The following is a 24,127-nucleotide window of genomic DNA, read 5'->3' on the forward strand; positions in this document are numbered from 1 at the left end:
GACCGCAGCGACAGTGTCTTAGAACATCACGGCTTATCTGTCCGGTCATGCGATGTAAACCTAGAAATCATCAACATCTACATCCCTACTGCCACCTGTTGCCCCATTGGATACGTTCTGCACAAAAAACGGAGACGCCCCCACTCGCATCGTAGGAAGTTGTCACAGTTCGCCAGATATATCAATCGTGAGCGCAGGACTCGTAAACTACGTCAACTGGCAGCCGATGATAACATTGGCATCCGACCACCTGCCTATACTTATTTCGCTCGAGCGTATCGCCGACTTCATCGTCACCGGAAAACGCACTTTTATAAATTTTAAAAAAGGAAAGTGGGATGAGTACAAATCTCTCACAGACAGCCGTTTTGCTGCCCTTCCTATCCCAACTGATGCTCGCCACGGGGAGCGTGCTTTCCGCGAGGTCATTGAATCCACATCGGTTCACTTTATTCCCGCCGGAAGAATTCCCGAAATTCGGCCTCATTTTCCTTATAAGACAGCTCGATCACGGCGACCCCCAAATAAGGGATATAAACCAACGCATCAGATTGCTTGTGGATGAACACAAGCGGGCGCAATGGGAGGAACATTTAAGTAGTTGTAAGCTCTCTGCCGGTGTGGGTAAGCTTTGGTCCACCGTAAAGTCCCTATCGAATCCGTCTAAGCACAATGACAAATTTTCCATCGCCTATGGCGATAAAGTGCTGTCGGATGTGAAAAAATGCGCGAGCTGTCCTGTCCCTTTCCACCTTTGTCATTCCAGATAAATGGAAAATGGCCAAGGTGGTCCCGCTACTAAAGCCATAGGAGATTCATATCGCCCGATATCTCTCCTATCGCCAGTAGCCAAGACACTTGAAGCCATTTTGCTCCCCTATTTCAAAGAAAATTTGTAACTAGCCTGTCATCGGCATGGCTTTAGAAACCTTCATAGCACAACCCGCGCGCTAAATGCCATTAGCACCCAGATAAATTGCAGTTTAAATCAAAACCCTCACCATAGAACAGTACTTGTTGCGCTAGACCTATCAAAAGCTTTTGATACGGTCTACAATGGCACGTTACTCCAAGACCTAGAAGGGTCTACCCTTACCCCAAGTCTTAAAAGGTGGACCGCAAATTATCTGGGTGGTCGGCAGGCATTGGTGCAATTAAGAACGCAACATCAAAACCAAGGAGAATTAAACAAGGGGTGCCAAAGGGTGGTGTCCTATCCCCACTTTTGTTCAACTTCTACAAATCAAAGCTACTTTCGCCACCAGAAGGAGTTACTATCGTTCCCTACGCCGATGACTGCACAATAATGGCCACAGACCCAGGACCACAGATCGATGAGCTTTGCAACAAAATAAACGGCTACTTCCCTGATATCTCCTGCTTTTTCGCCTCGCGAAACCTAACATCACCAACTAAATCATCGGCGACCTTATTTACAACATGGACGTCCCAAATATCAACCATTTCGAACATCCACGACGAACCATTGGGTGTGACGTTCGACCAGGATCTACATTTTGGTGAGCATGCAGCCGCAATTGTACCGAAAATCGAGAGTCGCAATAAAATTCTCAAATCTCTTGCTGGAAGTACTTGGGATAGAGATAAAGAAACGCTCATTACCACTTACAAAGCAATTGGCCAACCGTTTGCATGCTACGCGTCCCCGATATGGACGACAAGACTAACGACTGGAAGAAGCTACAGGCCTGCCAAAATACCGCCCTCAGATCTGCCACGGGTTGTCTTCTTATGTCCCCAGAACACCATCTACATAATGAGGCGAGAATACTCCCCATTAGGGAGAGAAATGAAATGCTGACCAAACAGTTTCTGTTAAATATCCAGAAACCTGGGCATCCCAACAGACATCTGATTGAAGAGCCTACACCGCCCAGGGCTTAAGGAGTCATCTCCATAAGCATTATGAAGAAATACGGCACCTGAGAACACAGCCGTATGAAACCAAAAAACACAAGGAGGTCCTCAGTGAACTCCACAAACAGGCCTCGGACCTCTATGCAGGAATTGCCCGGTGAATCCTGTACTCAAAGAACGATACCCAAAAATTGTAGAAGAAGAACGCACACTCCCTAGGGAAACGCGAGTACTACTGTCACAGGTTAAACTCTTTCCTATCCAGAATCAACCCCGACATATGTACAAAACATATGTCCTGCTTGTAAAGCGTCCCCACATGACACCAACCATCTCTCCAACTGTATTGTGGATCCAACGCCTCTAACGCCCCTCTCATTATGGTCCACCCCTGTTGAAACAGCAAGTTTTCTTGGACACCCGTTAGAGGATATTGATGACAATTTGTGATCGGTCGCACCTATTGGATTAGGGGAACAAGTCCTGGGAAAATCAACATCAATTCTTTAGAGAAAGATTTTATTACCTTTGTTTGGCTAACACTGAATGTATTGCTGCAAAAAAATATTTTTATGGCTTGCAATTTTTAGGAAAGATTAAAAATAACAACGCAATTGAGAAGAAAAGTTCGGTCTTTATCTTCTTTAACGTATATCGCGCCTTGTATGTATTTATTTATCTCTTTACTTCAGCAGGAAAACAAGATAAAATACAAAAAATGTCTACAAATCAAGTACATACATAATACCAGAACTGTAAAAATTTAAAATCAATCTGATTTAAAATCGCTAATTGCCCTGCTTGTTTGATTGAAATACATTTGATTGCTTTTTTATTGTAAAATACACGTTCAGATATTGTAATCAAACTTGATTGCTTTCAGGTGATTGCAAGAAATGCAACATAATTATAAATCTAATGTAATTGCAACACTTTTTGTACTTTGTGATTGCAATCAAATGTGATTTTTCTATGTAAGTTACCAAAAACACTTCCGTGTGTTTTTTGAAAGTGCTAAAGTCCAGCATAATATCTATTTTATTGCAAATATGGTTTGAGTTACTACATATTTCTTCTTTGCAATGTGCTTCAAAGTAGTATTTGGCAAATTTCACATATATTTACTAAGAAAAGTATTAAAATTGGTTGACGCCCACGACCACTTAAAAAACAATCTTTTCAAGTCTAATGTAAAAAAAATGCACAATCTTTACGATATATAACCTAATTATACTGATAGTTCATTTAAGTAGTGCTAAGGCGGAATAAAGTACGAGAGTTAAAAAAATTCGAAAAAGAGCGTGGCGTGCTCCTTAATACTATTAATACCATAAATGGAGCAATAATCTACCAATTCTAACGTATAGTTTTTACAACAAAAAATGTTTCTTGCATAAATGAGCGAAATCGGTTAGAAGCTACTACCACCTTTTTCAGCTTGTCTTGCCCGTTCGCTATATATCTTCAACCAATTTAGTTTACGATGTTATATGAACTAAAAATATATTGATATTGAAAATGGTCGAAATCAGATAATAAACGCGCCCACCTTCTCGATAAATCGGGGGTTAGGGGGCTTTAAATAGACCCGCGGTAGGTATGCCTGTCGTAACAGGCGACTAAAATACCAAATTGGTTCAAGGGGTTGTGTAGCGCAACCCTCTCAAGGGGTTGCCAGCGCAACATATAGCTTCTCCAACCCAATTGTCAACCGCACCTACCCGTGGTGTATCATGTTTCATTAACAACCGAGGCTCTGGCGACCCCAAGTTCCTCTTGGAACTAGGGGGTGGGGAGGGCGGTATGGCCTAGAAGGTTTAATGTGGTTCTATAAATCGCTCCCGAGATGGTCGGGGTAGTACCTTAATGGTGCTGCGTTACCAGAACGTACTCGATCTATATCCGGCAAAGGAGTATCAACATCGATATCACTCCCAAAGCCTTCGGGAAGTATCTTTATCGTTAATACAACAACAACATAAATCCGAAAATTTCGAAATCTGGGCCCGTATTACGTGTTACGATCAGTGACTGAAACCCATTTTCACTCAAGCAATAACTATGCAACTGTCAAACTTTTTTTTTTAAATTATAATAAAGAATGGATCTAAGGAGTCCTATTTGTCGCTAGTTCAAATATGCCATTAGTCCGATCAACCTTTCAAGAGCTATTTTGATTTATAAAATGAGTTTCGATCACGGATCGTAACACGTAATACGGGTAACACGTAATGTCGGTAAAACATATTCAATTGTTTCCTGAGGATGATCTCAGAATGAGATCGATTTATCGACCAAATAAAATTGAAATATAAACATTTAAACTGTGTTTCAATTTTTTAAACTGCCTCGAGCTCAACAAAATTTTATAAATTTTAAAAATTTTGTTTAAAGCCCATAAGAGTTATAAATTGCTACTTTGAAGTTTTTGAGTATTTTTTGGTTCAGTTTTAATACAAATTCGAGATTTTAGACTTATTGTTCAAATAAGTTTAAAATCAAACCGAATAAAAATAAAAAACACAGTAGTAAATTGAGAGGTTTCGAATTTAGTTCGAAAAAGTTTCAAAAAGTACTTAAACCAATGCACGGTTCAAAATTTAGTCTCAAATTTCTGACCGTATAATCTATCTTGCATGTTAATATGTACTCTATGTCCTGTAATATATACAAAAAGTGGGATTAAATCAAAGCAACTGGTACAATTTGTGTTCATATTTATCGTGGAAATTACAATCACAAAATTCATAAACAATTAAAAATTCTTTAATAATAGCTCCTAAATATTTTAAACTACATATGCGGATGTTTTAAATATATTAATTTAGCTGTTTATGGCGACTCCCAGCGGCAACCGCAAGGCTGGTGAGTTTCGAAGCGTTTCATGGCTGATATAGGAGTCCTTGCCAAATCACTGCCGATGGGCGATCAGGCTTAGAAAAGCTTTATTCTAATTGAAAAAACTTGTTTCAAAAATTTTGATGTTGCTTTGCCCGAGCGTAAACCCAGAATCCTCGGTGTGGTAGGCGGAGCACGCTACTACCGCATCACGTCACAGATAAAACAGGAAAAAGCGAAAAATAAATTTTTAATGCTGGTCTTCCATAAAGTTTCTTATAACCGTAAAGATTATCTAAGTTATTTTGGGACAAAAACATCTTGGAAAGTTACTAGAAAAGGTAAAATAGTAAATAGTACCGTAAAAGGACCATGCGTCACACATGGCAATGAGGAAAATACTGAAATAGTTTTTCGGGATAGAGAACCAATTGAGGTGGTTGTCTGCCAAATAATCAAAAAACGAATTTTGGACCCTTATACCGACCTAGTGTGTATATGGCTGAGTAATATGCTCTTTTTCCTGCTGTGTTCACGTGTGTGTGGCTGTTTTCTATTTCACCTGTAATTGTTGTACCGATAAAGACATTCCCCGAAGGGATGTAACAGGGCTTCGATGCCGATAGGTGATTAAGGCTTCCGATACAGATCTCGGTTCAGACTGTTTGGAATTGGATGTATAACAGAAGTCGATCCGTTGTTGTTGTAGCAGTGCTTCGCCCCATCCAATAGGTGCGACCGATCACAAATTGTCATCAATGTCCTCTAGCGGGAGTCCAAGGAAACTAGCTGTTTCAACAGGGGTGGACCATAATGAGAGGGGTGTTAGAGGCGCTGGTTCCACAATACAGTTAAAGAGATGGTTGGTGTCATGTGGGGACACATTACAAACAGGACATATGTTTTGTATGTCGGGTTTGATTCTGGATAGGTAATAGTTTAACCTGTTACAGTACCCAGATCGAAGTTGAGCTAGAGTGACGCACGATTCCCTAGGGAGAGTGCGTTCCTCCTCTGCTAGATTTGGTTTTTGTTCTTTGAGTACAGGATTCACCGGGCAATCCCTGGCACAGAGTTCCGACGTCTGTTTGTGGATTTCACTGAGGGCCTGCTTGTGTTTAGCTTCATACGGCTGTGTTCTCAAGCGCCGCATTTCCTCATAATTCTTACGGAGATGACTCCTTAAGCCCCTGGGCGGTGTAGACTCACCAATCAGATGTCTGTTGGGATACCCAGGTTTCTGGGTATTCAACAGAAACTGTTTGGTCAGCATTTCATTTCTCTCCCTAATGGGGAGTATTCTCGCCTCATTATGTAGATGGTGTTCTGGGGACATAAGAAGACAATCCGTGGCGGTTATGAGGGCGGTATTTTGGCAGGCCTGCAGCTACTTTCAGTATTTAGGCTTGTCGTCCATATGGGGGACGCGTAGCATGCAATCGGCCGGCCAATTGCTTTGTAAGTGGTAATGAGCGTTTCTCTATCTTTACCCAAAGTACTTACAGCAAGAGATTTGAGGATTTTATTGCGACTCTGAATTTTCGGTACTATTGCGGCAGCATGCTCACCAAAATGTAGATCCTGATCGAACGTCACACCCAAGATTTTGGGGTGTAAGACAGTCGGTAGCGTAGTGCCACTGACGTGGATGTTCAAAATTACATTTGCAACGTCCATGTTGTAAATAAGGTCGCTGATGATTTAGTCGGTGATAATGTCAGATTTCGCGAGGCGAAGAGACTGGAGAGGTCAGGGAGATAGCCGTTTATTTTGTTGCAAAGCTCATTGAACTGTGGGCCTGGCCCTGTGGCCATTATTGTACAAGTTAAACATAAATGTGGCACACCTTGTTTAATTCTTCTTGGTTTGGATGTTGCGTTTCTGAATTGCGCCGATGCCTGCCGACCAGACAGATAATTTGGGGTCCACCTTTAAAGACTTGGGGGAAGGGTAGACCCTTCCAGGTCTTGCAGTAACGTGCCATGGTTGACCGTTGTGGTGGTTGAAATAATTTAATATACATATTTAAGGCAACACGCCTAAAAGTAAGTTTTTATTTTATCAAAAATTTTCAGCAGAATGAAAATTTTTGAAAATTCATTTATCAAGATTGAAAATTAAAAATTCGATAATATTATTTTCAAACAAATATTTAAAGTAATACAATACAAAGTATAAATAACAATATAATTATTTAATACAATTAACACTACAATACTCCCCCTGCCGGAGATTTAACGTTAAATAAATTAAAATGAACTTTTTTTGTTTTTGTGTTAGGTATCTGTATTTTATCAACCATTGCTGATTTGAAACGATCAATAGGAATAGATTTAATTTCACTTATCTCAATTTTAAAGTTTTTAATATTTTTTTCAATAACTACATATATAAGGCCCTTCATACGGATGCTGCAAGGAATGTTTGTTTACTGCACGTACAAAAACAAAATGACAATCTTGTAAATCTTTTGGACAAAAATACCACTAGAATTTTGATGATGGTCTAAATTTGATTTACAATTTTTAAAATGTTCACGCAAACTACTTAAAGCATCCGCTGAAGTTACATTCTTCGTAGTTGATACAAACAATTCACCAGGTAGTCTTAAATTTTGACCATAAACCATTTCAGCTGGTGTTGCCGAAATATCTTCCTTAAAAATCGATCGCAAACCCATAAGCACTATTGGTAACTCTTTATACCAATCCCTGGACCCATTCCTAGCCATTATTGAAGATTTAAGCTGCCTATGAAAGCGTTCTACCATTCCATTAGCTTGGGGATGATAGGGAGAAGTCGTTATATGATGACTTCCAAGAAGTTTCGTTGATTCTGAGAATAAGTTTGAAGTAAACTGGGAGCCCTGATCCGTTGTTATTTCCAATGGAATCCCAAAACGTGAAATATATTCCTTAAACAATTTTTTTTTGCAACCGTAACTGCAGAAATATCTCTTAGCGCGAATGCCTCTGGCCAACGTGTAAATCTATCAATTATAGTTAATATGTAACGATATCCCTTCGAAACCGGCGAGGGTCCGACAATATCTAAATAAGTGTGTTCAAATCTAGTTTTTGGAATTTTAATAACTGGATATTTTGTATGACAATGTACTTTCGATTTTTGACAACTTATACATTCTTTGGACCAAATATTGATGTCTTTGTTCATTTTGGGCCAAAAATATTTCTTAACTATCAAACGACGTGTAGCTCTACTACCAAGATGTGAAATTCCATGCAACATATCAAATATATTTTTTCTTAAATTGTTTGGAATGAAAGGTCTAGGATTTTTTCCTGACGCTTCACACCATATATTAAAGTTAAGAACAGGAATTTTTATTAGTTTAAAATTTAGAAATGAGGTAAGTTTGCCTAATTCACTGTCTTGTTGCTGTTCACTTTTTAAAATTTTGAAATTACTATCCAAATTATTAATCGCTTTTACTTCAAACGCACGAGATAATGTGTCAGCTACAACATTTTCCTGTCCTTTAATATACCTAATATCGTTCGTAAATTGAGCAATGAATTCCATATGTCTAGTTTGTCTTGGACTGCGTTCTGTTTTTGAATTTAAAGCAAATACTAGAGGTTTGTGATCTGTGAAAACTGTAAATTGACGTCCTTCTAGAAGGTAACGAAAATGTTTAGTGTTCAAATAAATAGCTAATAGTTCCCTATCAAATGCACTATATTTAATTTCGGATGGAGACAGTTTCTTTGAAAAGAATGCAAGTGGTTCTGATTTATTACACTGGTTTACAGCCAAAATGCACCAGGGATGCCATTATGAAATTCCGATCTAAAATCACCGCCTGATTCCGAAAATCAATGTTATTTTTAATTCTATGGTAACGTGTTTGAGATATTTACGAATAACCGTTTTTTCAAAAAAAAAAAAAAAAAATTGGGTCCACTTAATCATATATATCTCAAGAACGAATTGACCAATTCCAAAACGGTTTGAAGCTTTTAAAAGGTAATAAAATTGCTATTATGCTATAAACTGTGCATACAACACTTTTTGCTAGGCCCTGCAGATTCTAAGATAACGAACAATCATTACGTATTTTTTCAATTTCTTTTGTAAGAATATAAAAAAATTTGTACTTTGTCAGGAAGGATATCGAAAACTTTTTATTTTTTTGCAGATTGTTTTTTCTCTCTAAGCTCTGTTTTATTACAAAAAAAAAAGCTTTCATTCAACAAAATCGATGAACTAATGCAAAAATTATAAGCATTCAAATAAATATATCCATATAGTAAAACTTAAGTACCCTACAAATAATAGCATATGTATATATGATTCTGTCTTAACTCTATGATCTTATTTTATAATTGAAAAAGTTATGTGTCTTGTTTTGACGCTTATTGAGATTAGGATCGGTTTCTCTTATGAGAAACCAACAGTGGTCACCCATCATAGCGACATCCCAGAATCCTTGATACCGACTTTCAATCATTTTCATTTGCTGGTGAAACCTTTCGCCATGCTCGTCACTTTCGTCGCCAAGATTTTGCAGGAAAAAATTTAAATGGGAGTGTAGAAAACATGTATGTAATACTCCTATATTGCTACAAAAGGCTAGGTACATTCCCAAACATCAGAGTGCCGATATATTTCTGTTTGTTTTTATTCCATAATCGAATATACCTAAATTTTAATTTTTTCTTGTCACACTTATGCTGCTACAATCACAAAAATTTTATAGGCTGTCTTGTTTTGATTTCGAATTAAAAACACATTGCGAGCATTTTCTATTAGCAATATAGGACTATTACATATGAAGGGCTTAGAACCAAAAGGATCTAAGTAACATCGACGTTGAGTTGAGATAATTAAGGTTAATGTAAATTACTTATTGTACATTCTGGGTAAATGCGTTTCAAATGATTCCCGTCTAAATGAATGCAGGTTAGTCAACTAATTCAAAGGATGTTTACTGCAGATGGAAAATAACTGTAAATTTCCAAAAATTATTGCAAAAATTTCGAACGTTGATTAAAGAACATGTAGAATTTTTTCGAGTATGCAGTCTTGTAGCCCGTTTAATTTTAGTATAATAAAGTGCTAAACTTAAGTTCGTAGGAAGTCTCGCTTATTTTTGGCAATTTTTTTTCTGGATCCAAGCGCACTTAGACCTTTTTGGCTCCAAACATTGTTGCAATAAAATTTCGAACATTGATTGCTCGGCCAAAGGATAGGATAGGATAGGTTAGGTGGTAGTTGCCCTGATAAGGATAGCTCACTTGGACAACACGAAGGTCCGTTGTGATACCACATACACCAAAAATAACGGTGACTTAGATCTAGCTACTTAGAGAATCGCTGGGTAGCAACGATAAAGCTCCGAATGATACCGATCTCAACTTTGGATATATCCTCGGGAGATCCAAGTGAGTCGCGACCGAAGTACTTTCGCCTAGTTCTGGCAAAAGCTGAACAATCAAGCATAAAGTGATTTGGTGATTCCACCTCATCATCCTCCATACAGCTGCAGCAGGATGGAGTTTCCAGTATATTGAGACGTACCGCATGGATACCCTTGGGACAGTGCCCCGTCAAAACCCCAATGACCATTGATAGGTGAGCCTTAGTGAACCCAATTATTTCAGCAGACCTCCTGCCATCCACTTTTGGCCAGAAAGATCTTGCTACCCTGCAATACGTGGTATCCGCCCAACGTTTGCTGAGCTGATTCGAGGCCCAGCTATGGAGGAGCAATCCACAGGTGGCCAGCGCGATCCCGAAATCCCTACAGCCATCTTCATCCGGTTCAGTTGTACCGATGCGGGCTAAGAGATCCGCTTGACAGTTACCCGGGATATCACTATGGCCCGGGATCCAGATAATCTTAATTGTAAAATAATTCGATGCAATCGCAAGCGAGGTCAGGCACTCCCAGACCACCCTCGATCGCACTGTAGTTGAGCTCAAGGCCTTGATAGCCGCTTGGCTATCAGAGTAGATGTTAAATTCCCTAACCGTGATAGCACTGGATAGCATTCCATCCACCGCATCCTTAATCGCAGCAATTTCCGGTTGGAATACACTGCAGTGATCAGCTGTGACCCATCCGTGAACAAGTTAACCGGTCCCATGCCCCAGATAATTCCACTTCCCCAATCCCCTCTCTCTGGAATAACTGGGGTGAAGGTTGTATAGGGAGCAGTTATCGGCATACAGTAGTCCGTTCTGTCCGGGATGAAGTCGAAACTGGTAAGAAGGCTAGAGTGTCCGCGGTCAGAAAGTCTATATCCCATATCACGAAGCCTTGACCAACGACCTTGCCGCGGCCGCCTTTCCCGCAATATCTACTGGGTATATGTTCAGCATGACGTTCAGTGCCAAGGTAGGTGTTGACACTAACATTTTGGAGGTGCTCGCCGTGTCCAGTGCTTTCCACCAGACCCCATATAGCAGAATCGGTTTGACCACCATCTCATAAAGCCAGTGTACTATTCTTGGCGAGAGTCCCCATCTCTTTCCGATAGCTCCTCTGCAGCAGTACAAGGCAATGGCGGCCTTCCTGGCCCGATCTTCCACATTGGGTCTCAAGGACAGTTTCTTGTCCAAAACAATCCCCAAATATTTAACCCTATCAGAAAGTACCAACGGTACCCCTCCAATCGAGGGCGTTCTGAAATCGGGCATCTTATATCTCCTTGTGAAAAGGACCAATTCCGTTTTTCCCGGGTTGACCGCCAACCCACATGACTCAGCCCACCTAGCCACAGTATCCAGGTAGCCCTGCAGAACATCGCGCAGGGTGCCCAGAAATTTGCCTCTGACTAGGATAGCGATGTCATCTGCATAGGCGACCACCCGACAACCATTGGCTTCCAGCTCCACAAGAAGCTCGTTGACTACCACAACCCAGAGGAGAGGAGATAGGACACCTCCCTGTGGCGTGCCCCTGCACACCTTCCTCTTAATTATGGCCCCACCCCACTCCGCTGCGACAATTCTGCCGCATAGAAGTTTGCTAATAAATTCAACCAGAGCCGCCTCGACTCCTAAACCCACCAGAGCTCTTTCGATTGCCCCCGGTAAGACATTGTTCAAAGCTCCCTCGATGTCTAAAAAGGCACCCAGAGCATACTCTTTGTGTTCTAGGGACCCCTCTATTTGCTTTACAATCGAATGGAGAGCCGTTTCCGTCGATCTGCCCTTGCAGTACGCATGCTGTGAAGCCGACAGTAACCCCCGAGGTATCCTTTCCCGTAGGTACAGGTCAATCAACCGCTCAAACGTCTTAAGAAGAAACGACGAGAGACTGATTGGCCTGAAATCCTTAGGTGATACATGAGAGCTTCTGCCGGCCTTCGGAATGAAAATAACCCTAACCGTGTGCCAAGACTTCGGGATATAGTTAAGCCTGAGGCAGTTAGTATATATGATGGCCAACCAGCGGCAGGAAATCCCCAAAGACCTTTGAAGCTGCGCAGGAATGATTCCATCCGGGCCCGGAGACTTATAGGGCTTGAACGATCCTATAGCCCAGGTTATTTGACTTTCCCGTATTGGAATGGCAGGAACTTCTGCATGGCCAACGACCGCCGACCATGCAGGCGAAGATCCCTGCGCAACTGGGACATCGGGAAAATGATTGTCCAGTAAAAGCCTTAGGGACTCCTCGCTACTCATCGACCAGTCCCCACCATCATCTCTCAGATACCCCATAGGAGCGGGGTTCCTAGAGAGTACTTTTCTAAATCTCGCGGATTCATTGCAGCCTTCTACGTTTTCCCAGAAGCTTCGCCATGCATCTCGCTTGGCTATCCTTATTTCATATTTATAAATCCCCAGACTCACCTTATAGAGCTCCCAGTCCGAGGGTAATTTACTCCTCCTGGCTCTGTTGAAGAGCCGCCGACTGGACGCTCTTAGGTCGTCAAGAGAATCCGACCACCAGGGCGGCTTGCCCTTCCCCCTGTAAGTTTTCAATGGGCAGGACAGCTGAAAGGCGCTATTGCTTGCCGAGGTGAAGTTTTCCACCAGAACGTCTATCTCAGATTCGGACAGGCTCGAACTAATGATAGGCACCGCAGGCAGTAGCTCTCCCAGCTTCCTACAATACAAGTCCCAGTTAGTACTCTTAGGGTTCCTAAAAGATATTTTACCGGGACGTTCTTCGTTCACTGAGAACTGAATATATCGGTGATCAGAGAAGGAGTGCTCGTTGAGAACCCTCCATCCAGATATCCGACCTTCCAGTTCTCTACTAACCAGGGTGAGGTCCAGGACCTCCTCCCTTACCGCAGTAATAAAAGTCGGGTCATTCCCCCTATTACATATACAAAGTCCCTCATCTACAATAAAAGTAAATAAAGACTCACCTCTAGTGTTGGTATCCGAGCTTCCCCAAGTGCTATGATGGGCATTAGCATCGGCACCGATGATCACGCCAACACCTCTCCGCCTTGCTTCAGCGGTGATTTCACCCAGTATCGCAGGTGGTGGCCCCTCTACGTCCCCGTGGGGCATGTACGCTGAGACCACCCACATTTCATTACTTCCTCGCTCGAGGCAGACCGTGGTTACGTCAGCATTGCTGAAATTAGAGAGAATAAAAGCTTTAATCTCTTTTTTAACAAGCACACAGGATCTAGGCCTACTTGCCTCCCCATGCACCAAGGTGTTGAATTTTCCAGTCCTTAATCCAGAAATCTTACTGCCGTTACTACTCAGCCACGGCTCCTGGACAAGGACTATATCCACTCCGCCTTTTTCAAGGCAGAGCAACAAATTTGCGGAAGCCGCCTTAGAGTGCTGAAGATTGATTTGAATGATTTCCATCAAAAGCGCTCTTCTTCCGCACCCCATCCTTGGCGGATTCGTATTAGTATTGTCCATTCTAAAAACGTCCCCCCTCAATTCCGCTATCCGGAGCCGATTGTGTAGTCGCCCTTTAACGGTCTCGTGGTTATCTATGCTACGCAGGGAGGCCACGCGAGGGTTGACGCATTACCTTATGAGTAATGCGTTCAGAGCCAGACCGGACGCGAAGCGGGAAAATCTTCAACCGCACCTACACCACCAACTTAACGGCGACGGAGCCGGAACGTACCTTGAGGCCCGCCACGGTTTTAACGGGACGTGGGCAGGTGCAGCATTAGCCTACGAGCCATTTCGGTAGGGTTTCACCCCAACCTACTAAAGTGGCAGCCCAAAGTCATCAAGTCAAAATGTAATGCGAAACAAAGCCCTAAAACAGTCCATTTCGTCACCGTTGTGTACCGATCTTGACTCTTAAAGAGTCCTCCCTCCTCTGAGCTCGGCACAATGACTCAGGGGGTGCGGGTTTTATCGAGTTGTCCTCTCTAGATCCGCCATTATCAGTAGAAGCAGGGGCACCTCGTGCAGGGCGTGATAACTAATCACGCGTGACATTCGTCACTATGGCCGGTCTAAGACTGATATCACTCCCTGATCCAGAGCCTGAAACCACTTATGATATCCAAGCCAAGTATCTTAGCCCCCAAAAAAACATGCAGAATTTTTTCAAGTATGCAGTTTTGTAGCCCGTTTTATTTTAGTATAATAAAGTGCTAAACTTAAGTTCGTAGGAAGTCTTGCTGATTTTTGGCAATTTTTTTTTCTGAATCCAAGCGCACTTAGACCCTTTTGGCTCCAAAAATTGTTGCAATAAAATTTCGAACGTTGATTGCTCGGCCAAAATAACATTTAAAATTTTTTCGAGTATGCAGTTTTGTAGCCCGTTTAATTTTAGTATAACAAAGTGCTAAACTTAAGTTCTTAGAATGTATCGCTGATCTTTGGTACTTTTTTCCATATAAAAACAAGTAAGGAAGGCCAAGTTCGGGTGTAACCGAACATTACATACTCAGTTGAGAGCTATGGAGACAAAATAAGGAAAATCACCATGTAGGAAAATGAACCTAGGGTAACCCTGGAATGTGGTTGTATGACATGTGTACCAAATGGAAGGTATTAAAGAGTATTTTAAGAGAGAGTAGGCCATAGTTCTATGGATGGACGCCATTTAGGGATATCGCCATAAAGGTGGACCAGGACTGACTCTAGAATTTGTTTGTTCGATATGGGTATCAAATGAAAGGTGTTACTGAGCATTTTAAGAGGGAGCGGGCCTTAGGTCTATCGGTGGACGCCTTTTCGAGATATCGCCATTAAGGTGGGCCAGGGGTGACTCTAGAATGTGTTTGTACGATATGGGAATCAAATGAAAGGTGTTACTGAGCATTTTAAGAGGGAGTGGGCATTAGGTCTATAGGGGGACGCCTTTTCGAGATGTCGCCATAAAGGTGGAATAGGGGTGACTCTAGAATGTGTTTGTACGATATGGGAATCAAATGAAAGGTGTTACTGAGCATTTTAAGAGGGAGTGGGCATTAGGTCTATAGGTGGACGCCTTTTCGAGATGTCGCCTTTAGGGTGGGCCAGGGGTGACTCTAGAATGTTTGTACGATATGGGTATCAAACAAAAGGTGTTACTGAGCATTTTAAAAGGGAGTGGGCATTAGGTCTATAGGTGGACGCCTTTTCGAAATATCGCCATTAGGGTGGGCCAGGGGTGACTCTAGAATGTGTTTGTACGATATGGGTATCAAATGAAAGGTGGTAATGAGTATTTTAAAAGGGAGTAATCCTTAGTTCTATAGGTGGAAGCCTTTTCGAGATGTCGCCATAAAGGTGGACCAAGGGTGACTATAGAATGTTTGTACGATATGGGTATCAAACGAAAGGTGTTACTGAGCATTTTAAGAGGGAGTGGGCATTAGGTCTATAGGTGGACGCCTTTTCGAGATATCGCCATTAGGGTGGGCCAGGGGTGACTCTAGAATATGTTTGTACGATATGGGTATCAAACGAAAGGTGTTACTGAGCATTTTAAGAGGGAGTGGGCATTAGGTCTATAGGTGGACGCCTTTTCGAGATATCGCCATTAGGGTGGGCCAGGGGTGACTCTAGAATGTTTGTACGATATGGGTATCAAACGAAAGGTGTTACTGAGCATTTTAAGAGGGAGTGGGCATTAGGTCTATAGGTGGACGCCTTTTCGAGATATCGCTTTAGGGTGGGCAGGGGTGACTCTAGAATGTGTTTGTACGATATGGGTATCAAATGAAAGGTGGTAATGAGTATTTTAAAAGGAAGTAATCCTTAGTTCTATAGGTGGACGCCTTTTCGAGATATCGCCATAAAGGTGGACCAAGGGTGACTCTAGAATGTTTGTACGATATGGGTATCAAACGAAAGGTGTTACTGAGCATTTTAAGAGGGAGTGGGCATTAGGTCTATAGGTGGACGCCTTTTCGAGATATCGCCATTAGGGTGGGCCAGGGTGACTCTAGAATGTGTTTGTACGATATGGGTATCAAATGAAAGGTGGTAATGAGTATTTTAAAAGGGAGTAATCCTTAGTTCTATAGGTGGACGCCTTTTCGAGATATCGCCATAAAGGTGGACCAAGGGTGACTCTAGAATGTTTGTACGATATGGGTATCAAACGAAAGGTGTTACTAAGCATTTTAAGAGGGAGTGGGCATTAGGTCTATAGGTGGACACCTTTTCGAGATATCGCCATTAGGGTGGGCCAGGGGTGACTCTAGAATGTTTGTACGATATGGGTAAATAACGAAAGTTGTTACTGAGCATTTTAAGAGGGAGTGGGCATTAAAAGCGAATGGCCCTTAGATGTATATGTGAAGGCGTTTTCGCGATATCGACCAATATGTGGACCAGGTGATCCAGAAAATCATCTGTCGGGTACTGCTAATTTATTTATATATGCAATACCACTAACATTATTCCTGCCAAGATTCCAAACGCTGTTGATTTCGCCTTGTAGAACTTTTTCATTTTCTTCTACTTAATATGGTAGGTGTCACACCCATTTTACAAAGTTTTTTCCAAAATTATATTTTCCGTCAATAAACCAATCCAATTACCATGTTTCATCCCTTTTTTCGTATTTGGTATAGAATTATGGCATTTTTTTCATTTTTCGTAATTTTCGATATCGATAAAGTGGGCGTGGTTATGGTCGGATTTCGGCCATTTTTTATACCAAAATAAAGTGAGTTCAGATAAGTACGTGGACTAAGTTTAGTAAAGATATATCGGTTTTTGCTCAAGTTATTGTGTTAACGGCCGAGCGGAAGGCCAGACGGTGGACTGTGTATAAAAACTGGGCGTAGCTTCCACCGATTTCGCCCATTTTCACAGAAAACAGTTACCGTCATAGAATCTATGCCCCTACCAAATTTAAGAAGGATTGGTAAATTTTTGTTCGACTTATGGCATTAAAAGTATTCTAGACAAACTAAATGAAAATGGGCGGAGCCACGCCCATTTTGAAATTTTCTTTTATTTTTGTATTTTGTTGCATCATATCATTACTGGCGTTGAATTTTGACTTAATTTGCTTATATACAGTAAAGATATTACATTTTTTGTTAAAATTTGAATTAAAAAAATTTTTTTTTAAAAAAGTGGGCGTGTTCTTCATCCAATTTCGCTAATTTTTATTTAGAACATATATAGTAATAGTAGTAACGTTCGTGCCAAATTTCATCATGATATCTTCAACGACTGCCAAATTACAGCTTGCAAAACTTTTAAATTACCGTCTTGTAAAAGTGGGCGGTGCCATGCCCATTGTCCAAAATCTTACTAATTTTCTATTCTGCGTCATAACTTCAACCCATCTACCAACTTTCATCGCTTTATCCGCCTTTGGCAATGAATTATCGCATTTTTTCGGTTTTTCGAAATTTTCGATATCGAAAAAATGGGCGTGGTTATAGTCCGATATCGTTCATTTTAAATAGCGATCTGAGATGAGTGCCCAAGAATCTACATACCAAATTTCATCAAGATACCTCAAAATTTACTCAAGTTATCGTGTTAACGGACAGACGGACGGACGGACGTACGGACATGGCTCAATCAAATTTTTTTTCGATACTGATGATTTTGATATATGGAAGTCTATATCTATCTCGATTCCTTTATACTTGTACAACCAACCGTTATCCAATCAAAGTTAATATACTCTGTGAGCTCTGCTCAACTGAGTATAAAAAGGACGTGTGGCACTAGGGTGGGAGGCTAGGGTCCCAAGATATAGCCCAACACCTGGACCCGGGTACCTCTAGAATGTGTTTATACTATATGGATATCAAAAGAAAACTGTTGATGAGTGCTATAGTTACAGGATAATTTTCATACAACTGGGATGCTAGGGTCTCGAGATATAGGCCAAAACGTGGACCCGGGTATCCCTAGAATGTGTTTATACAATATGGATAACAAATGAAAGCTGTTGATGAGTGATTTAGTAGAGGATAATTTTCATACCCCTGTGTGACTAGGGTCTGGAGATATAGGCCAAACTTGGGCCCATGAACGCCTAGACAATATTTTTACATTGTGGGTATCAAACTGAAGCTATTGATGAGTGCTATTGGTGACTAGGCTCTCGAGACAGGCCAAAACGTGGATCAGGGTATGACTAGGATGTGTTTTTACATTATGGGTATCAAATTGAAGCTGTTGATGTGTGCTTTAGTACAGAGTAAGTTTCATGCCGCTGGGTGACTACGGTCACGAGATATAAGCCAAAGCATGGACCCGGATACACCTAGAATGTGTGTGTATTATCATGCGCGGTTCCAGGTGGGGGAACTTTTTGTTGTATTGAATGTAATAGTAATTTCTTATCACACAACGGATTTTTACTAATTTTTAATTTTTCTTCCTTTTTTACGTTATTATTACATATATTTAAAAAAAACGTTCCCCCCCCCCCCCCCCCTAGAACGTAAAAAAGCAAGAAAAATTAAAAATTAGTAAAAATCCGTTTTTTGATAAGAAATTACTATGTAGATTAGTATTATATACTTCATTACAGTCAATACAAAAAAGTCCCCACTCCCCCCCCCCCCCCCCACGTTTTTAGTTTTGTTCGCATAACGGCAATCCGTAACGATATAAACTAATCGAGATAGATATAGACTTCTATATATCCAAATGATCTGGGTGAAAAAAGAAATTCATTTGGACATGTCCGTCCGTCTGTCCGTAAACACGATAACTTGAGTAAATTTTGAGGTAATAATAAATAAATGTAAGGCGCGATAACCTCCGATGATGAGTTTTCACTGAGAGCTTTTCATGCCAGAAATACACCCGGAGCGCTTGCCAAACACTGCGGAGGGGCGACCCCGCTTAGAAAAATGTTCTTCTAATTGAAAAACCGTATTTCTAAATTTTGATGTTGCTTTGCCCGGGGTGTGAACCCAGGGCTTACGACCACCACTGCTATACGATGATGTATTTTCATGTAAGCCTGCTTTTACATTGTCAAGTATTGAACCCAAGTCTGCGGTACAGGCGAGAGAGGGGAGAGGCTTCTTCACCTCTTTCAAATCAGCGAGACTTCATACGAACTTAAGTTTAGCACTTTATTATACTAAAATTAAACGGGCTACAAAACTGCATACTTGAAAAAATGCTGCATGTTCCTTTGGCCGAGCAATTAAATTTTATTGCTTGGAGGAGCGCACTTAGATCCTTTTGGCTCCAATCATTAATGCAATAAAATTTAGTGCGTTTTTGGCCTGGCAAATATATGTCATTAAAATGTCCAAAATGGCTTGGATCGCATTGTCAACAAATAGACACTATATTAAATATACAAATATGGGTATAACTCAATTTTAGAAAAAATGTCACTTAGATCCTTTTGGTTCTGAGCCATTCATATATGGTAGAAAATTAATTTTTAAAGACATATTTACTCCTGAAAGAAAATAAAAAAGTATATTAGATAAATACATAAGTGACACATTAGTATATAATTTTCTTATGCTGGATTTATCTTTCAATTCAGAACAAATTTTTGTTTACATTTTTCTCGTTCTTGTTTGTTCGGAACTGGACGATGAATTCATCTAATGTATAAAATTCTTCTGCTTAACTCCTCCGAAACGGCTGAACCGATTTTAATGAGATTTTGTGAGCATATTGGGTAGGTCTGGGAATCGGCCAACGTCTACCTATTTTTCGCTACGTGCCTAGGGTCTTGAGATCAAAACGTGGACCCGGGTACCCCTAGAATGTGTTTATACAATATGGATATCAAGTGAAAGCTGTTGGTGAGTGCTATAGTACAGGATAATTTTCATACAACTGGGAGGTTGGATCTCGAGATATAGCCCAAAACGCGGACCCGGGTACCCCTAGAATGTGTTTATACATTATTGATATCAAATGAGAGCTGTTGGTGAGTGCTATAGTACAGGATAATTTTCATACAACTGGGAGGCTAGGGTCTCGAGATATAGCCCAAAACGTGGACCCGGGTACCCCTAGAATGTGTTTATACAATATGGATATTAAATGAAAGCTGTTGATGAGTGCTATAGTACAGGATAATTTTTATACAACTGGGAGGCTAGGGTCTCGAGATATAGCCCAAAACGTGGACCCGGGTACCCCTAGAATGTGTTTATACAATATGGATATCAAATGAAAGCTGTTGATGAGTGCTATAGTACAGGATAATTTTCATACAACTGGGAGGCTAGGGTCTCAAGATATAGCCCAACACGTGGACCCGGGTACCTCTAGAATGTGTTTATACAATATGGATATCAAAAGAAAACTGTTGATGAGTGCTATAGTACAGCATAGTTTTCATACAACTGGGAGGCTAGGGTCTCGAGATATAGCCCAAAACGTGGACCCGGGTACCCCTACAATTAGTTTATACAATATTGATATTGAATGAAAGCTGTTGATAAGTGCTATTGTACAGAATAATTTTCATACCCCTGGGTGAATAGGGGTAATAATTTTTATACAACTGGGAGGCTAGGGTCTCGAGATATAGCCCAAAACGTGGACCCGGGTACCCCTAGAATGTGTTTATACAATATGGATATCAAATGAAAGCTGTTGATGAGTGCTATAGTACAGGATAATTTTCATACAACTGGGAGGCTAGGGTCTCAAGATATAGCCCAACACGTGGACCCGGGTACCTCTAGAATGTGTTTATACAATATGGATATCAAAAGAAAACTGTTGATGAGTGCTATAGTACAGCATAGTTTTCATACAACTGGGAGGCTAGGGTCTCGAGATATAGCCCAAAACGTGGACCCGGGTACCCCTACAATTAGTTTATACAATATTGATATTGAATGAAAGCTGTTGATAAGTGCTATTGTACAGAATAATTTTCATACCCCTGGGTGAATAGGGTCTCGAGATATAGGCCAAAACGTGGACCCGGGTACCCCTAGAATGTGTTTATACAATATGGATATCAAATGAAAGCTGTTGATGAGTGCTATAGTAGAGGATAATTTTCATACAACTGGGAGGCTAGGCTCTCGAGATATAGCCCAAAACGTGGACCCGGGTACCCCTAGAATGTGTTTATACAATATGGATATCAAATGAAAGCTGTTGATGAGTGCTATAGTACAGGATATTTTTCATACAACTGGGAGGCTAGGGTCTCGAGATATATGCCAAAACGTGGACACGGGTACCCCTAGAATGTGTTTATACAATATGGATATCAAATGAGAGCTGTTGATGAGTGCTATAGTAGAGGATAATTTTCATACAACTGGGAGGCTAGGCTCTCGAGATATAGCCCAAAACGTGGACCCGGGTACCCCTAGAATGTGTTTATACAATATGGATATCAAATGAAAGCTGTTGATGAGTGCTATAGTACAGGATAATTTTCATACAACTGGGAGGCTAGGGTCTCGAGATATATGCCAAAACGTGGACACGGGTACCCGTTATTATTACATATATTTAAAAAAAGCCCCCCCCCCCCCCCCCCCCCCCCGTACGTAAAAAAGCAAGAAAAATTAAAAATTAGTAAAAATCCGTTTTTTGATAAGAAATTACTATGTACATTAGTATTATATACTTCATTACAGTCAATACAAAAAAGTCCCCAGGAGAAAAGAATTGGAGGAACGCGAGAACAAAATTCCGCGAGAATATTTAGAATTGGTCTGAATATAACTGGCGTGAACAGCAGGGAGACACAAAATATTTCTAAAAGTTACGAGGACGTCGGGTTTTCGGATCTAGCCCAGAGCAACCTGTCCGATGCAACCATCCCTTGCACGTGACACACAAAAGATTCTATTCCGGCAAACGCAGCAAAACTATTTCTCAGGACCGGGGTCGGCAGAAGGACCCGGATTGGGTTCGATACCTTCCTGGCGCAGTCCCGCTGCAAGGATCTGCTTGGAGGATGACAATTTCTGGAAGAGACGCAACAAATTAAATGGGGTTACACTGAAATGACAGCCCTTGGTCGGGAAAAATCCCGAGTCGCTCAGGTTTATAGAACCGGCTGCCTTGGGAAGCGATCCGTCGAAACATTTAATGGGAAAGTATAAGCAAAACTGAAAATACTTATAGCTAATTACACCTGACAGTTGAAACCTATAATGACAAGCGCTACACACAAAGTTTGGCTGTGCCCTGTACCTACACCCACCATTATCGTACAATCCTTTTTTTTAGTGAGAAGACTAACTTTGTGAGTCTAATATATGGGTCTCCTAGAATTGAAAATGATTGTCCTTTCGCATACGCAATGAGAACAAACTTGTTGCTATGGAACGTACACCCATGGTCTAATGTCACAAGACCTACACATGGTTTTCAACACATTGCATCCCGCACTTGGCTCCAATCCTTTCTTGCTTTGTTGATCGAGTGTAACTTTTTGCCTCCTGTATATCTCATCCAAATTAATTATGACGTCGTCCGTATTTGTTTCCTTTGATTTTTCGTTAGGATATCTTATGATTCTTTATACTCTAACACACTTAATATCCACTTGGCTGAGTTTAAAAGTTGACATTTCTACAATTAATGTTGTTTTACTAATAAAGTATTTGCAAAAATTACAGCGTTGAGTTCAGTTTTAATTTCAAAAGGTTTTGGTTTAAAATTTAAACAACAGTGTTTGTCGATTTGATAACTATTAAGTTTGAAGCTTAAACCAGATTGTAATCAAATTAAAACATATTGGAGTAAAATCATCTAATACTATCTGTTATTATAAATCTATTCAATGGAAAGCGATGTTCAAAAGACCATTCAGGATTTGGGTTTTGAGTGTTTTCGATCATCTCGAGTAAAAATTTCGATCACATCATTTCACGTCATTACACAAACAAAGACTCATTTATAATTAACATTTAAATAAATTACAGCCGCCGTGGTGGGATGGTAGCGTGCTCCGCCTACCACACCGAAGATCCCGGGCCCACCCCACGGGCAAAGCAACATCAAAATTTTAGAAATAAGTTTTTTTAATTAGAATAAAGTTTTTCTAAGCGGGGTCGCCCCTCGGTAGTGTTTGGCTAGAACGGCGAATGTATTTCTGCCATTAAAAGCTCTCAGTAAAAACTTATCTGCCTTTCAGATGCCATTCGAAGTCAACATAAAACAAGTAGGTCCCGTCCAGCAATTTGTAGGAAAAATTAAAAAAGGAGCACGACGCCAATTGGAAACGAAGCTCAACCTAAATTCTCTTCGGAGGGTATCGCGCCTTACATTCATTTAATTATTTATATTAGACAAGGTTTTGAATTTTGTGTATGCTTGAAACATTTCCAAAACAAGATTTAAATTTTTCCCGAACTCCCTTACACTTTACCGCCCTATTCCATTTATTTATATATTATTCAAGGTCGAATTGGGAGCTAATTGGATACATGGCGTTTTGGGTAATCCAATATTTGAGATCGCAGTTCAACATGGTCTAGTCAGTGTGGTTAATGTACCAAAGCCACATACAGTTGTAGCTACGACCGAAGATGGAAATCAAGTTCCTTTCAATATACTTCAAGAGATCTATGAAGCCTATGTATGCTTTCTACGTCGATGTGATGAATATTTTATGTGTCAATATAGTCCACCGCCTGATATTAGTAGTGTTGGTGAACACATTAATTACGAAATTGAAATTTACTTAAATTCTGTCAAAGATCCAAAGGAGAAACGCTTAAAACAATTAATTTTCAATTGTTTACTTAAGCGCGAAACCTGTATTACAGGCTGCACAAGCATGAATGAAGTCGATCTTTTAGAGCTAGGTAAGAGCCCGTTTAGAATTGTTCCTTAAACTTTGACTTTGACAGATAAGCCATCATATGTATAATATATTTCAGCCTTTTTTGTTTTGCTTTACTGTCCAAAAACCGTGTACCAACAAGACCTTCTCTAAAACATACATTGAACTCATCTGTCAGAGTCAAGCCTTGACAAATGGTTCTATATAATATTATTATATTTGGTGATTTGGTTTAGTTGTTACAAAATATGCAATGTTATTTTAACTACATAACACGTTTGCTTTTTATAG

At 40.6% G+C, this 24,127-nt stretch overlaps 1 protein-coding gene across 1 annotated transcript in view; it reads left to right on the forward strand.

The window, feature by feature from the left end:
- LOC137236736 (peroxisomal N(1)-acetyl-spermine/spermidine oxidase) overlaps positions 1 to 24,127 on the forward strand; it is a 33,989-nt gene that overhangs the window by 2,931 nt on the left and 6,931 nt on the right. The window contains exon 2 of the mRNA XM_067759704.1: positions 23,453 to 23,858. Coding sequence (XP_067615805.1) covers positions 23,453 to 23,858 — 406 coding nt within the window. The remainder of the gene's footprint in view (positions 1 to 23,452; positions 23,859 to 24,127) is intronic.

Source organism: Eurosta solidaginis, chromosome 1, assembly GCF_040869045.1.
Source record: "Eurosta solidaginis isolate ZX-2024a chromosome 1, ASM4086904v1, whole genome shotgun sequence".
NCBI classification, from domain to species: Eukaryota; Metazoa; Arthropoda; class Insecta; order Diptera; family Tephritidae; genus Eurosta; species Eurosta solidaginis.